General features: G+C 42.6%; 3 protein-coding genes across 3 annotated transcripts; 2 read left to right on the top strand and 1 right to left on the bottom strand.

Annotated features, from left to right (window-relative positions):
• Positions 1–371: 371 nt before the first annotated feature.
• Positions 372–1,947, top strand: LOC115749581 (leafy/floricaula homolog FL1). Its single transcript, XM_030686466.2, has 3 exons — positions 372–1,011; positions 1,094–1,455; positions 1,558–1,947. The coding sequence occupies exons 1-3, from the start codon at positions 681–683 to the stop codon at positions 1,945–1,947; spliced, it is 1,083 nt and encodes a 360-aa protein (XP_030542326.2). The 5' UTR covers positions 372–680.
• A 6,449-nt stretch (positions 1,948–8,396) lies between these two features.
• On the top strand, positions 8,397–9,769 carry LOC115749583 (ethylene-responsive transcription factor ERF110-like). The gene is made up of 2 exons (XM_030686469.2): positions 8,397–8,856; positions 9,077–9,769. Exons 1-2 carry the CDS (start codon positions 8,586–8,588, stop codon positions 9,619–9,621), a joined length of 816 nt encoding a protein of 271 aa, XP_030542329.1. The 5' UTR covers positions 8,397–8,585; the 3' UTR covers positions 9,622–9,769.
• A 4,858-nt stretch (positions 9,770–14,627) lies between these two features.
• LOC115749587 (protein MHF1 homolog) lies at positions 14,628–15,903 on the bottom strand. The gene is made up of 4 exons (XM_030686472.2): positions 15,700–15,903; positions 15,519–15,590; positions 15,049–15,129; positions 14,628–14,863 (listed from the first exon to the last, which is right to left on the bottom strand). Exons 1-4 carry the CDS (start codon positions 15,821–15,823, stop codon positions 14,715–14,717), a joined length of 426 nt encoding a protein of 141 aa, XP_030542332.1. The 5' UTR covers positions 15,824–15,903; the 3' UTR covers positions 14,628–14,714.
• Between the last annotated feature and the right edge of the window lie 496 nt (positions 15,904–16,399).

The following is a 16,399-nucleotide window of genomic DNA, read 5'->3' as shown; positions in this document are numbered from 1 at the left end:
AATTTTTTATGGTGACGTGAAATTATAATGTTTAACGGCGATTTTTAACGGAGAGTTAAAGAATGCAAATTTAAGATTGTAATGAAAATTAAGGATTTATGTTTAGACAAAAAAAAAAATTTGTAGCAGGTTGAGTCAATGTTTTGTCGGTATCCATATCTGCCACGTAATCAGGGAAATGTACAAAGAGGATCCCTAATGCACAGTGGGTGCTTGAGGGGATCGAAAATTGATGGGAAAGAAGAGCGAGGGGGGCAGAGGCCAAAGATGAGAAGAGGACATTCCTTCAGAGCCCTCTCTCTTTCTCTCTTCTCTGTGGGGCAACCCACGACGACACAAACTACGAAACAAAACTGGTGACAAGACCACTCGATTCCCACCCGTTCCAGCAGTTGCAGCAACAGTCAAAACACAGTGGGTGTGTCAGTGATCAAATCCCGATGACGACCCAAATCGCAAGGTTACTCTCCTCTCCTCTCCTCTCCTCTCCTCTCCTCGTCTAGTTCGTTCTCGACCAGCAACTTCAACTTGTAGTTACTGCTGTCCCCATCCCATGCAACGCCATCCAATTCCACCATCTATCTGTTTATAAACCAGGAAGCAAGCAAAAGCAAGCAAGCAACAGTTCCGCACACCTACGCTCCTGCAGAGTCATTTGTATTTGAAGCGCCGAGAGAGAAATGGATCCTGAAGCATTTGCGGTTGTTGGGTTGCGAACCATGGGGGGACTGGAGGAGCTTTTCGAGGCCTATGGGATACGGTACCTCACCGCCTCCAGGATCGCGGAGATGGGTTTCACCGCCAACACCCTCCTCGACATGAAGGAGGAGGAGCTCGACGACATGATGAACTCCCTCTCCCACATCTTCCGCTGGGACCTCCTCGTCGGCGAGCGCTACGGCATCAAAGCCGCCATCCGCGCCGAGCGCAGGCGCCTCCTCGAAGCCGACGACCGCCGCCACCACCTCCACTCCACCGACCATCCCCTCCTCGATGCTCTCTCTCACCAAGGTACCACCACCTAACCTAACTTGGCCCTCTTTTACTTCTTCTGACGTTATGGCTGATGTCATTATGGTCATTCCCCACGCAGGGCTGTCGGAGGAACAAGTGGTGCAGCACACGGAGAAGGATCAGGTGGGCGGGGCGGGAAGCGCGGACACGGCGGGGACGACGAGGGGGGTCCAGCAACAGAGGAAGAAGCACCGTCATCGTCACCGCATCACCGCCGCGAGGAAAGGAGCGGCCGCGGAAGAGGTCGAGGAGGAGGAGGAGGAAGAGGAGGAGATGAGGAGGCAGAGGGAGCACCCCTTCATAGTGACGGAGCCCGGGGAAGTGGCGCGTGGGAAGAAGAACGGCCTGGACTACCTCTTCCATCTCTACGACCAGTGCCGCGACTTCCTCCTCCAAGTGCAATCGCTGGCCAAGGAGCGGGGCGAAAAATGCCCCACCAAGGTCCCTCCCTCTCTCTTCTAGTTCTTTTACCTGCTATCGAACGTACCCCCGGGCCACCGAGCATACATGCATGCGTTATTCAAACAAGAAGACTCAATGCAGGTGACGAACCAGGTGTTCAGGTACGCGAAGAAGGCGGGAGCAAGCTACATAAACAAGCCGAAGATGAGGCACTACGTCCACTGCTACGCCCTGCACTGCCTGGACGAGCACGCCTCCAACGCCCTCCGCAAGAGCTTCAAGGAGCGCGGGGAGAACGTCGGCGCCTGGAGGCAAGCCTGTTACCACCCCCTGGTCACCATCGCCGGGCGCAGGGCCGGCTGGGACATCGACGCCATCTTCAATGCGCACCCTCGCCTCTGCATCTGGTACGTCCCCACCAAGCTCCGCCAGCTCTGCCATGCTCACCGCCACTCCTCCGCCTCTGCTGCTTCCTCTGCTTCCACCTCCACGTCTGCTCCCAACGCTCACCATCTTGACCTTCCTTACTAGTGAGGGAGATGAGAGTGCTGGTGCTGTGGTCTATTTCTACCGCAACGAGAGGAGTCTGTTAATGAATTTCGACGTGTAGTTGAGCTGAGCTGAGCTGAGCTGAGCCGATGATCATTTTCTCTTCACTGAGTTTCTATTCCTTCTGTAATACTCTAAATCCAGGACTTCAATTTCGCTTCTCTTCTCACACTAAAGGGATGAACAATCATGCAAATGGATATAAGTATAACCTTCTCCAAATCAATTAGTTAGCTAGATTTTGTCAAAACCATATGGCGGACTTGACGGACCTGAAGTGCAAGTGACCCTTGTGAAAAGTAAGGACCCGAATTGCCATCGGAGCCAATCAATGACATTTTTGTCATTTTTATATATTTTTTCTTGTTTATTTATTTCTTGCCGGTCTCCGCCTGAGACTGGCCCTCTGGCCTGAAGGAAGGGCAAAAGAAAAGGAAAAAAAAAAGAATAAAGGAAAATAAATAAATAAAAATAAATGATGAAAATGGCTTGATCATTAAAACAATAAGGGCACTTGCTTTACTTTATGAGAAAATAAGAGCACTCTATATTTTTATTTGGAATTTTCTCAACTATATATGCAAGGTCGTCGAGAATGGGGGGAAATGGCGCGCACCGTCACTTTAACGTGAAAGAAAAGAGAATGTTGGGCTTCGACAAATCGTCAGCATCACAAGTTATTGTTTGTCTAGTATGATGGGTCATTACATTTATTCTTTAGACCATTCGTTCACTCATAGAACTATTGTAAATCCGACGAGACATAACAGTCATGGATCTTAGTTTGTCCAAACATGCAAGTCGAGGGTGCCACCGAGGCGAGTTTTTCAAGTCAATTAATGCTGGCTCTCGTGTGAATTGGAACCTCCTTTATTCCGGCTGCAAAATAACTTGGGCTTTTAATGCCAACTTTGCATCTCGTTGTGTTGTGATCATGATCTCACTCGAGTCGAGTGGGTGTCATTAGCTATGATTTAAATCTAACGCCCCGTAAGGAGCTGCCGTACATTATGATGCTTGAGGCTAATGCCGGTCGTTCCTCCTCGCCATTCTAGTTCATTAAAAATGCAAGTTAATCAATAGTCGAGCAGAACTTCGAAAAGGAAGCTTGTCTTAGTTTGGTAAAGCAGGCTGAATTTATGCTATGACCAAACATTCGTTGGGGTTGGGGAGATACTTAGATTGGTATTATCCATTTAAATGAGATGGATGCAAGCAGGCAATACGACGACTTCACATTAAGTCCATTGTTCTTAGGTCAAAAGGAAGCTTGTCTTAGCTTGGTAAACTCCGATTTCGTGAAATCTAATAAGACACCATCAAAACTAAACTCAAGTGGGTGGGTCAAATACGAAATCGTAAATAGACCCCGCAGTGTGCACCTTATCCGCATCCGTATTGTCTTTATTTTCATCTCGTAAGTCTATTTTAGGAGCTAACTTAATGTAACCGCATCATTAAATTTGGGTAGCCTTTTTAAGGTCTCGACTCCTGAGCAGATTTTTGTAACTTCTTAACGTAAAATGAATGACAAGAACAGTTCCATTAATAAATAATGAGATGGGTACGAATTAGGGAAGATTACCACTCAAGTAATTCTTTCTTAAATGACAAGACAGGTAACCTTCAATTTCATGAAATTTATTAATCTCATTGATTGGCGGGACGCCGTGGAATTTAAATTGAAGCATCCGGCTCGAATACCAGATTATTTGAACAAAGTGATTCGAGAAATTAGACCGTACATGTTATCTGCACCGTGTACTTTCATTATCTTACCAACGGGCCGATCTTATTTTGTTAAGATGTTCGTGTGCGATGTGTTAGAAAAATCTCGCACCGAAGAATTGATGTGGTGTTGAGTAGTTAATATATTCTAGTTGGCTTATAATTCATTAGCTTAAGCTTTTGAGTGAAGGCGGACTCAATTGGATATGTTGACGGACTTAGACTTAGGCTCCCTCTTGGCGATCTTTCCGGGGCAAAGGTATCGGACTTTTGCTGCACGCCTTTCAAAATACTTATTATAACATAGAATCTGTTTGTGACTCTAGCCTTTTTAAATACTAGAACACATGAAACTTTCATGCAATGGAGATGTTGATACACAACATGACATAATAATTTGTCATGTCTTTTCAAAATATACATATAATTATTTTTTCCTTCTTTTGGCCCGAATGTCTGAATTATCATTTAATATTTTATGGAATGTATGTAATATTTTATTGATTCCAAGGAAGAGGTTTTAAGATATCATCCGCCTAGTCGGGATCCCCACTTGAAATATTGGGTGACTTTAATAGTCCACGTAAGCAAATTACCACTCCATTCATTGATTGCCATCTGTCGGAATTGGGCCCACCTTTCAGACTTTTTTTGTCCCTCGCCTCCCTTTCCCGCTCGGTTACCCTCCCTCTCCCCTCGGTTACTTTCCTTCTGCACCACACCATGAAACAGAAAATGCTTGCACGCCATTGAAGCTCCAAACAGAGATGTGCACGACATGATGACCGAATTTGCAGGAAAAATTCAAGAGCAAAACCCCTCGAGCTTTATTGGATGAAACGAATGGAGAAATCAAAACCTGCTTCAAATTGCAGAATCCTTCGTAAACTCACACCCAAACTCGGAAAACACAAACCTCATAGAAACCAAAGCCCGAACCTCCCTTTCATTCTCGAGAACAAGAAGCGCGACGAGGCCATCGCCAGGCTCAGCGACCGTCACCAAAGCACACGTCAGCAGCTCCCTGCTCTGTGAGCTTGACGCCGACCACTGTCCGGTCACTTGGAACTTCGGTCGCGTCGCAAGCTCTACAATGGCAACTCTGCCTGGAAGCATTTTCATCTTGTGGACGCGAGCTTCAAAATCCGAAGCTCGTTCTGGCTGAAGAAGAGGTGAGGGCTTTTTTTTTTTTTTTTTTTCTTTCTTGGTCGAAAGAAGAGGTGAGGTTTGACGGCATGAGTGAGAGGAGAGAGAAAAAGTAACGGAGGAGAGAAAAAAGTCTGAAAGGTGGGCCCAATTCGGACATATGGCAATCAATGAATGGAGTGGTAATTTGCTTACGTGGACTATTAAACTCACCCAATATTTTCTCGGAGGAGGGATTCCTTGATTGGGTTGGTCCAACCATAAACCTAGAATCTACCCGCATTAGGGTCAGTTTCTAGATTTAGGAACAGGAATCTATCCTAGACCAATCATGCTGGTTTGGTCTAGTTTCAGGATTGATCCAGGGAGCCTACCGATTCTTTTTTTGTTTGTTTTTTTGTTTTTTTTTTAAAGGACAGACTTACTTTTTCAAAGTACACATCCATCAACATATAGTATATATATAACCGCGAAACTTAGCAAAGCCAACAGAAATCTAAAGCAACATTGAATTATCCAACTCATCCCTTAATCAAGTAGAACAAAAGATAAAGTAACAGAAGAAATCTTCACTTGCCAAAAGCAAAAGGAGAAGAAGAAGAAGAAAAAAGCAACAACCCATAAATGATGAACACGTGAAATGAAATAAACAATGAAAAGTTCAAAACGCGTAATATAAAATATGAATCATAGAAATCGGGTCTTACATTTGACTTTGATTGGAGATTTTAAAAGTTGGCGTAAAAGATTACTCCAAATTCTAACCAGCTGAAAACAAAATAAATCACAAATACAGTTGAAATGGGTTTGGTGTAGGGTCATCGGTCCGGTTCAACACCCTGACCCCTAAAACCAAACTATTTCTAGTGAAAATTGGACCAAATTAGATCGTACAAATTGATCCGGTTCCAATATCTATCTTGAACCGATGCTCACCCCTATCCTTTGTTACTCAACTCAGCTAAAACGACGTATAGAATCACCAGATTTGATATAGGAGCATGACTAAGCCAGGCTTAATTAGCTAGTCTACACTGCAGGAGTGGGGACTCATGTACAGGACAAAAAGACCCCTCCATGAGGAGAGCCCTTGTAGTCAACCTTTTTTTTTTGTCATTGACCGAGTTTCAGAAGCATCTGATGCCTGTCGAGATTCAACATAATTACAAAGTTTGATTGTTTTGTTCTGCATCGAGAAAACCAGGCCATAAAGTTGACTTTGACCGGCAGCTCATTCCGCTTAGCTATTTCAAAGATTGAGGCTATAACCGCGTATGTGGGATTGGAATTTTGCAAGGGCACCCAATGATGGGGATGTGACAACAAGTCCTTTTGGACATTTTCTAGTGTAGTGACAACTGTTACGGTTGACGACTTTTTCTTTTCTCATTTCGCGTAATTATTATTGAATAGGGCTTAACTTTCTCAGCCGTGTCTATTAAGGCAAATCTTTTGTTTGTGTTCTTGTACTTTTACATGGATCAGGCCCTTTCCTTACGCTGCGACGAGATTCACTGCTCCATCAATTCACTTCTGGGGTTCACCACGGAGTCAACTTGAACTTTTTTTATGGGCAAAACAAGAAAATCGCTTCACTTTGTCATTAATTATAGAGTAGATGGTTCAATGTACATTCTAGTTTAAATAAGGTGAGGTCGTTTTGAACTTTATAATGTGCAGCATTATCATCGCCTGCGATGTATTGTGCATTCCCGATTCCGATATATGCTAGGCGAGTTTTTTTTATAAGCTAAGTGAATTAGATCTCGCAACTAATAAACTAAATTATTGTGATCGAAAGACCGATACTATCATCCGAGAAAATTGTTCAGAGGGAGCTCAAATTCAAGTCCGTCAACATATTCAATGGGCAACTATGATATATTAATTGCTCCATACCTTACCGATTATCGGATGTGAGGATTTTTTTCTTTTTTTAACACATCTCTTACACATGTATGTATCTCAACATTTCTCCTATTGTTTTCGGCGTTTAGTCTTGAGAATAAAAGTCCTAATGCGGGTTCATGATTTCAAATCTGAATTATATAATGAACCAAAAGTGTTTGATGTCTGTGCTAGAAAAAAACTTGAGCTAGTATGACAAAGTTTGTGTCTAATTATAAGAAATGTACGTTACGTGAGCACTTTCTGCAGCAAAAGAGTAGGACTATAATGCCATAACTCTTCGACTTCAACGATTGCTTTGTTCGATCTAGTAAATGGAATAGTTGTTGCTTTCTTTCCTCGCACAATGAAATAAGACTTGTGGAGCAATAAAGTATTCATAGTACCACCATACCGCTCTTTATTCATAATCTGGACCTTATATTTTAGATTTTGTGTGGGTTCCATCAGGGTGGATCTTGAAGTTTACAAAAAAATTAATCTAGGAGTAGTTAAACATATACTCATATTATAATAGGTTAGTCATAACGGTTACATATATAAGAAGACGGTCATAATGTTGACTGCTCGAGAGACTATAGTTGTAATGTCTAAAATATGATCGTAATAAGCATACATCTTAATAGTCATTTCCAAGGAAATTTACCAAAAAAATCCTAAACTTGTTACAATTGTGGCAATTCGAGTCTTATGGCCTTTTTTTTATTTTGCCAATTGAGCCATATGTACCAATTCAGTCCATCCAATCAATTTTAGTCGGAAATCGCTAACGTGACGCGACCGGCGCCGACGTGGATAATCTCTAATATTATTTTGATTTATTTTTCAAATTTTTATTTATTATTTATTTCTTTTTTTCTTTTCTGTCTCCATCTTTTTTTTTTCCTTCCTTCTTCCTCCAATTGGTCACAAGGTCCAGTGACCGGCTAGAGGCGAGGATCGGCGAGGTAGACCTTGCCGGTCTCTAGTGAAGCTCACCTTGAAGGAGGTTGCGCCTCGTCGGCCCTCACCTTTGGCTACAATCGGCTGGAGGAAGAAGGAGGAAAAAAAAAGGAATAAATAAATAAGTAAATAATTTGAAATACATTATAATATTAGTAAAAATTACTCACGCCGGTGATTTTTGACCAAAATTGATCGGTGGACTGAATTAAAATAAATGCAAAAGGTTTAGTACTCAATAGGCAAGAAAAAGGTTTAGGACCGAATCGACACAATTGCAATAAGTTTAGGACATTTTTGGTAATTCTCCCTGCATTGCCGCAACCGAACATATCATATTTGTCTAATTACAACGGTGAGTCTATATGCTTTCTTCATTCATGAAGAGTAGCATTGTCCTTCGTTGATTATAGAGTAGACAGGATAAGAGAGCACGGATGTATGATTTCATTATACATAGAAATGAGTGATATATGGAAGATGATAAGTTGACTTCCTATAAATATCAAAATAAGACACATACTTTATCTCTCAGCCAGTTCATTGGATAAGTTATTTGAAATATTTTCATTTGACAGTAATTAGTAAAAAAAAATGGAGATCCACAAAGAAAATGAGATGAAATGAAATGGAAAAAAAAAACAAAAAAACATGGGAGCCTTAGAGCTCAGTTTCGCACCAGGAAAACCCTAATCTTCATGTAGGGTTTCTCGCTTGAGTCTAGTCTAACCCTCTTCTCCTTCTCCGGCAAATATTCCAAGTCAATCAAGAACAAATTTATAACATTGAGTCACAGAGGGAGGGGGAGAGAGAGAGAGAGAGAGAGAGACTGTGTGTAGACAAAGACGGGCATCTTAACCAAAAGAGGAAAGAGAGAGAGAGGGGATTAATTGTTGATGGAGGGGAGAAACTGGAAGAGATCCAAGTCCCAAGCAGGCCATGTATCGGAGGAGAAAGAGGGTGCTGATCAGAAGAGTGACATTTATCCATACCCCTCGAGCTTGATGGAAACGGCCCGATCTCAACGGGACAGATCTGCCATCGTGTCCGCCCTCACTCAAGTCATCGCAAACCCTGCTGCCGCTGCATCTCATCATGCATCCCACAGTTCATCAGCATCTTTATCTCAAAGTTCGCTTCACGATCATCAGGTTCCGGATGCACAAGGTAAGGCTACAACGCTATAGTACTACTAGGAGGATTGGATGCCTTCAATTTCTTTAAATGCTAACAAGGGTTTGCACGAGCACGCGAACGCAAGCTCTTCTATTATGTATACATAGGGTTTCATTTCAATCACCACACAGTGTAGAAGAGCAGTGATTGTGATGTAGAGAAGTATTGTGTGTATTTTGATGTCAGCACGCTTAATTATGCTTTGGAACAGGGAAGAACAAGAAGCTGGAGGTGAGGAGCAGGAACTATAGAGGCGTGAGACAAAGGCCGTGGGGTAAGTATGCAGCTGAGATCCGTGATCCGAAGAAGGCGGCTCGAGTGTGGCTTGGTACGTTCGACACTGCGGAGGGAGCTGCACTCGCTTACGATGAGGCAGCCCTCCGGTTCAAAGGCAACAAAGCCAAGCTCAATTTCCCTGAAAGAGTTCACTCTTTGCCTCCACCATATAGTAGCGGTAATGATGCTTCTCAGACTCAATCTCAGGAGCTCCCTCCAGCTTTCAGCTCATGTGACAATGATGTTGGGGCTCAACTCATGGATGGTTCTGTCATGCCAGCTCCACGTCCCAGCTTTGTCCACGGACAAGGTCCTACTTCTTCTGCTTCCGCGGGTGATTATTTTCAGTCTCTGCAGCCAAATCCTCTGTCGTCGTCGTCGTCGTCTTCTTCCATGCCGTTCTCTTTCCATCAACACGATCCGGAACATTGCTTCGATGGCTTTTCTTCTTCTTCTTCTTCGAGATCCTCCAAAGAGTAGGACATCACTCAGCCATTAAATGTTGCATCCACACCTTAAGAAAGCTATCCTTTTATCCCACTACTTGCTCTTAATTACTTTATAAAGCTTCATCACCTTATATACTCACTCTCTCTTAAGGAGTTAACATATTAATCATTTATGCAGCGTTCTTCCTCCATTCCATTCTTGTTTCCTTTGTCTTGAGATGTGAAATGTTAAATTAGATAATAATCTCGTGAGAGAGAAGTGGACAGATGGGGTTTTAAGGGTCGTTTAGTACAAAATCGAATGGTAAGGGTGTATCATAGCTTACAATCCCTATGGAAATTTGGATTGGCATTGCTAAACACTCCATATTCACCTTCAACTTTGAGCAACTACAGACACAAATCTCTAAGGAACTTTACAAAAGCTCCTTCACTACCAATTGATGACACATGACAGTGCATCTATTGGATGCCTCAATGGATATCCAAACTGTCTTGTTTGTGGTTTTCATTGTACTGGGAAGTTTAATCACACAATCCAAACAAAAAAGGCAGTGTGTAAATCCAGGTAGCTCAACAGATAAGGTGTTAGTTATGATGTAGTTATGTAGCATGGATCGCCCTTCGTCCGCTTCGCCGCTAGCACTTGATGTGGTTATGGATCCACAAAATCATTTTCTTAGATAGATGTGAAGCAAGTGTGGTATGGACTCACTTTGTTAGATCAAGCTGATCCCATTTGAAGAACTTGTACTAGGCCCGACCAAGATGTTTAAGTTCGTATACGGTTCTAGTGTCGTGATTGGTTTTGTTCAAAACGAATCGTAAATAGACCAAGTCTATCTAAAGTTTCCTCAGACATTGATACCCTGTGAAACTCAAGAAGAACATCCACAAAGATTGTGCAATCACTGTGAGATTTTGTCGCGACAGCAGCGGTTAAGTGTAGATGTTCAGAAAAAGATTGCTTCCCTCAGATGTTGATCCAGGTAGAGAAGAAGCTGAGTATGAGGTATGGAATATGAGCAATAGGAAGTTGTGTTGTGAAATCTCATCCTGGGAACAAGCTAATGAAGAAGAGCGATTTCAAATGAGATCGAGCTTACCATCACTTGTCGGGGATAGAGAGAAAGGAGAAGCAAAACTATCCGTGCAAAAAAAAAAAAAAAAAAAATTGTGAATACGTACCCTCAGACCACCATGATGGTGTGTGGTGGAAGGTTGAAGTAGGGACCGGCCAGGGGAAAACGAATATGAAAGCGAAGAAGCCGCTAAGGGAGTCAACTGGACACCGAAAAAACACCTTTTGTAGCTGTGTGTAGGGAATGGAATGAAATGATGGGCCTTGTTCGAGGAAGACCTCGTTTTAGACGACGATGGTGAGGACGAAACATAGGCGGGTTGCAAAAACAACGCTGGATATACGACATACCTTTTGTTGTTGTCGGCCTCGTTGTGAACGGGAATAAGCAGCTGGTTATTTCAATGGGCACGTCCAAACTGGAATTTGCAATTCTACCAACTTCATTCCCATTCCATTCCTACACACCCTTCATTCGCATATATCGTATCTCATCAAGCTAAAGGACAGGAATTCTAGAAAAATGGTCATAGAATTCGGCTTCTTTGGGTCGGCGCCCATCCACATGTCGGTGTTGGAGGTATGCCAGTCAACTTTGTCTATCCTCTTCCCTCCTCAGACGAATGCTTCCAAAAGATTTATGCAACATCTTCTTCTAATCATATCTCATCCACGAGAAAGTAGCCAATTATTCATATTTGTACAAGCAAAAACCCACTGTTGACACAAAATTGACTAATTCAAACTTGCCACGCCATTGTTTAATGAAATTCTCATGAACTTCGCGACCAGCTCTAGCAAGTAATGCTAGCAAAAAGTCGCACCACCAAGGGTCTACAGCCGACGAGACCTGTTGTAGGTGAGGAGTACGCAGGCAGGTGGGTTAGTCGTCCATGTGATGTGCGTAACTGCGTGGCACACAGTGACATCTTCTAGAATATTTCTCGATCTATTACTTCCACCAGAGTTTAGGATAAAAAAAAAGGAATGGGAAATGAAAGGTTACGCTTGCGAACAACCACAATGATACATGGTAGCACTCGGCTTAGTTATTCAAGTTTCGATTCACATGCCGCAAATCAACTGTTCCACCCAAGCGAGCATGCATTTCCGGCACTAAACATATCTCGTAGATTGTTTTAGTTATCGATTTTTTTGGCTGATTCATGTGTTCGGCCTTGTTGTGTGTTCGTTTCTAGAAAGTCAAAGAAGTACAAACCAACTCAACGAGAAGGTTTGTTGACTCTCTCGGGGATGCCACCCGAATCTATCTAATGTCTCCTCCGCCGGGCTTGGAAATTGGATCGCCAATGGCGGAGAAGCAGGGGAAGGAATAGATCGCACACGTCCAAAAAATTGACACACAGGGTATGTGATTTCTAGGTGTTTTTGCGAACCTTTTTCTTTTGACCAATTTACGTTCCGAATCATTCTCGTGTGCCACATTCTGCCACACGAAAGAAATTTAGACACAGCACACGTCCACTTGCACCCTGCCCCTACTAGATCGCACTAAAGCATCGCGTCGTTTCTAGAAACACGTACGTCGCAACAAAAAAGATAAAGGAAAAGCAAACGAACGAACGAACCAACGGTCGTGATCGTGAATCACATCTACCCTCGCTCTCGCTACTTTTTTTTGGCGTATCTTCCTTTAATTCACTTTGTGGCGCCAACGTTTGTGGTGTGACCAACTAGGAAGGAGTATCGAATACGGTTCAGTCTGGTGGGTGTCTTCTGTCTAACTTTGCGGCCGCTGATTGCTGCCCCGTTCCCAGCTATTTATCAGACTATTACGACAGCAACAAACCCATTCACATCTTTGCCAATTTGTTGTCGAGCTGGCCCGGCGATACCCGTGCTCGCTTTTGGCATCTTTTGCGCAATGCCTCTCAGACAGTAACAGCATGGGATCACTTCATGGAAACCACAATTACAACTTTGCAACTTCCTCTTACTTCGTAAACTAGACTCCAAAATAATTGCTGACATCTCTATCAAGCAGATTGAATGCGCGACATACTTGTTCCTTCAGTATCTTTTGACTCCTCACTTCCACATTCCTCTTGAATAACATTTCACGTGACAATGAAAACTTCTACTCTAGAAGAATAACCACTCATCAAGTTTGTGTGAAAAGTCGGTCGCTAAGGGCGCGCATAATAACACTTCTGCTTGAGAAATGAACTTCTAGCTAGAAATTGATTTTTCTACTTCTACTTAGAAACAGAAGTTAATTTTTTCACTTCCGTTCTAGAAGTTGATTCTGATCATAGAAATTCGTTTGGTAACAGTTGAAAATTTCTAATTCTAAAATATTGTTAACAGAAAATCTTCTATGAACAATTATTGTCGGCGGCCGAAAAATTTCTACTTCATTTTTAAACTTTTTAAATTTTTTAAAAAATAATTTTTATTATTAAAAAATAACATTTTTTAAAAATAAAAAATTATTATTTATTTTTTACTCTAGAGGCCGGAGACGACGACTTGGCGGTAGCGGTTAGCAGAGGGCGGTGATCGGCGGTCATGGCCGGTGGCAGGTGATGGTCGGTGGTCGCGGGTGGCAATGGGCGATGACCGACAATGGGCGATGAGCAAGAATGGTTGGCAATGGTTGGCGGTTGTCGGCAATAGTGGTGGGTGTTAGTAGTCAACGATTGGCAGCGGCGGAAGATAGTAGAGGCGAGTTGGATGGAAAAGAGGGTGATGGCGTAATGAAAAGAAAGTGTGGCAAGAAGTATTTTGTAAGTTTTTTTTTTTAATCCAAGAAGTACTCCGTAAGTTGATAGGCTACTTTTTTAACTTCCGAAATTGGAGGAAAAATAAATTCAGAAATAAAATTTTTTACCAAACGGATTTCCGCTTTAGAAGCACTTCTACAGCAGTAATCCACTTCTAGAAGTGTTAACATGCGCACCCTAAGCATTCGATTGCATGTGGGGTTAATACCACGTAAAATCTCAAACCGATACACTTGTAATAAATTTACTCTAAACTATTTTTTTTATCACAAAAAACCTCAAACCGGTACACTTGTGACAAATTTATCCCAAACTGATACACCCGTGACAAATTTACCATATATTAGTTTTTTTAAAATTTAACCATCAAATTGTTAAGTTAGATGACACGTGGCGGTTGACGAGTATACTAGTTTGAGATTTTTAATAGAGACAGGTTTATCAATTTGAGATTTTTCGTTATATTAATTCAATTTAACGGAGGGTAAATTTGTCACGGGTGTACCAATTTTTGGTATTTCGTGGTCAACGTAATTAATTTAGGGTAAATTTGTCATAAATATACCAGTTTACGATTTTTGGTGGTCAAAAAATTAATTTGGAATAAATTTCCAGTTTGGAATTTTTCGTGGTAAAAAAAATAATTTGAGATAAATTTATTATAAGTGTACCAATTTAAGATTTTTCATGGTATTAATCATTGCATGTGACATAGGCCGGGTTTCTTCCACAAGTACTACGCCTGATTCACTCTCACAGTAGTCCCAGGATTCTCAACATCACACAACTGCGACCTCGGATTTCCTTCCTCGCGACTAAGAGAGGCCTTCATATCCCTAAGAGTGTTTGATAGTTTTTGCAACATAACCCTACATCTACATTCACTACTGTTCTTCCACAATCCTGCCACAGATTCATATCCTCCAAAAGATTCGATGGAAGCCACTTGCTATGTTAAACGAAGAAAAAATCTCTATCTTAACTATGGCACAAGTACGCTGCAACGATCCATGCTGCTGCAACTGTCTCTATGTGTTTGACGCAAGTTTGAATTTCACGGGTTTACTCCAAAATTGTGTGGAGACGAATATGAATAACAAAATATTCAGAACAAGTATGCAGGGACTCCTAATAATCAGCAAAGATGGAGCCAATCTCATATATCAATTGCTACATCCCAAGGAATGTTACTCAAGTAGTTGGTTCCAAGTGCTTTCTATAAACGTGTTTGCTTCGAGTATCTTTTCCGTTGCATGCTTCAATTGCTAAAAGAACAATCTGCATGTAAAAACCTCCGATTCACAGGTCGGAAATGTGTAGCACACTGGTAGTAGCTTTGGCTTCTTTTCCTGGTAACTTTTTACGCTTCTTCAGAGACTGGGGTTCTTTCAGTTTGAGCTCATCGCAAAAGGACCGCAATGAGATGGCCAGGTGTTCATTCCTATGTGCTGCCACACAAATTTTAGATCAAAACAAGCAGCTCGAAAGGCCGTGAAGGCGCACCGCCGGTGTAGCTGTCCCATGACAAATTAGCAGCATACATGGCTAATTTTTTTTATTTAGGGTCTTAACGACTCTCACTAAGAAGCACAAAGTAGGAGAACAGGGCAATTCGACAAGAAAGGGGACTCACCAGAGAGGATGACATCTTCCATGTTAACAGACTTACGCCCAGCATGGTGAGCAAAACGCTCGAGGTCCTTAGCCAACTGTTCTGTTTTCACGAGACAACCGGAACAGTTGTGAGTTAATGACACTGAGCAGGGTCGAAGAAAGACCAGCTCCAATGATGAACAATACAGCAGAGTCCCCAAAAGATGATAGATAATTCCTCAATTCGTAGATTAATTCCCCATAAGCCAAGCTACTAGCTAGCACCGCCATATTCAGGTGATTGGACACCCGAACTGACATGAAACAGGTAATTTCTCTATTTGAAATCTAAGCAGTATCGCGATAATCAGCTAGTTTAGTTGATACGACAAACAAACAAACAAACAAGAAGCCTATTATTCAACAAAGCAGAGGACGACCAGGTTGTGAATCGGAGTAAGGACGCGGTGATTTAACACGAAGAAGAGGATAATGGAGGCTGAGGGAGACCTGAGAATTGGAAAGCCAAATCGGCGAGGCAGGCAACTACAGGTTCCGCGATCTCCAAGCCACTTCGCCGGGCTGCTCTACCAGTAGCCAATAGAAAAGATAAAAGACCGAGACAGTGAGAGATTCAGCAGATTGACCGCGGGGCGGGCGGGTGATGTGAGAGAGAGGGAGAGAGATGAACCTTGAGCATGGGCGATGGAGATGGAGGAGAGCCGGAAACGATCTCTGGACACCTCTCGCGCCGGATCGAACTCGCCTTCCATATCCTGACCCTCGGCCGCAGCAGTTCTTCTCTCCGTCTCCATGAGACGAAAGCGCCTGGGTCGTCTTCCTCCTCTCTTTCGGAATGGGAAAGAGCGGGAAACCCAGAAGAAAAAAAGCGCCAACTCCGATTGGAAAGCCCACCCAAAAACTGCCATTTGAATCCAACTCATGATGTGTCGGGTCGGGCTGGGCTGTGCTGTGCTGTGCACAAATGCTCAAATCTGTCTGGGCCTTAAAAAACAATCCGACTATGATGTGTCGGGTCGGGTCGGGTCGGGTCGGGTCGGGTCGGGTCGGGTCGGGTAGCAAGTTGAGCGGTTAATTCAATAAGAAACGGTAATTAGCACTCGAGTGCTGGCCAGCGATGCAAGCTTCGTATTCAGCAACATTGTTCGTACTCCACTTGAAGGCCCATGGTCCTTTTAAAGGCTAAGCAAAATAATCCGAAGTTTTAGCTATTTATCTCCTCTGTTTTGGCGAAACAACGCCCAGGGGCAAATTTTTCTTGTATGGTTTTTTTTTTTTTTTTTTTGGCAGTCTCTGGTACATGTGCCATTTATTCTTTGTGATGATAAATAACCTTACAAAGCAAAAAAAATTATCTCATTATCTCTAAC

Source organism: Rhodamnia argentea, chromosome 7 (assembly GCF_020921035.1).
Source record: "Rhodamnia argentea isolate NSW1041297 chromosome 7, ASM2092103v1, whole genome shotgun sequence".
Taxonomy (NCBI): domain Eukaryota; kingdom Viridiplantae; phylum Streptophyta; class Magnoliopsida; order Myrtales; family Myrtaceae; genus Rhodamnia; species Rhodamnia argentea.
This window is presented reverse-complemented; position numbering and strand designations above follow the sequence as displayed.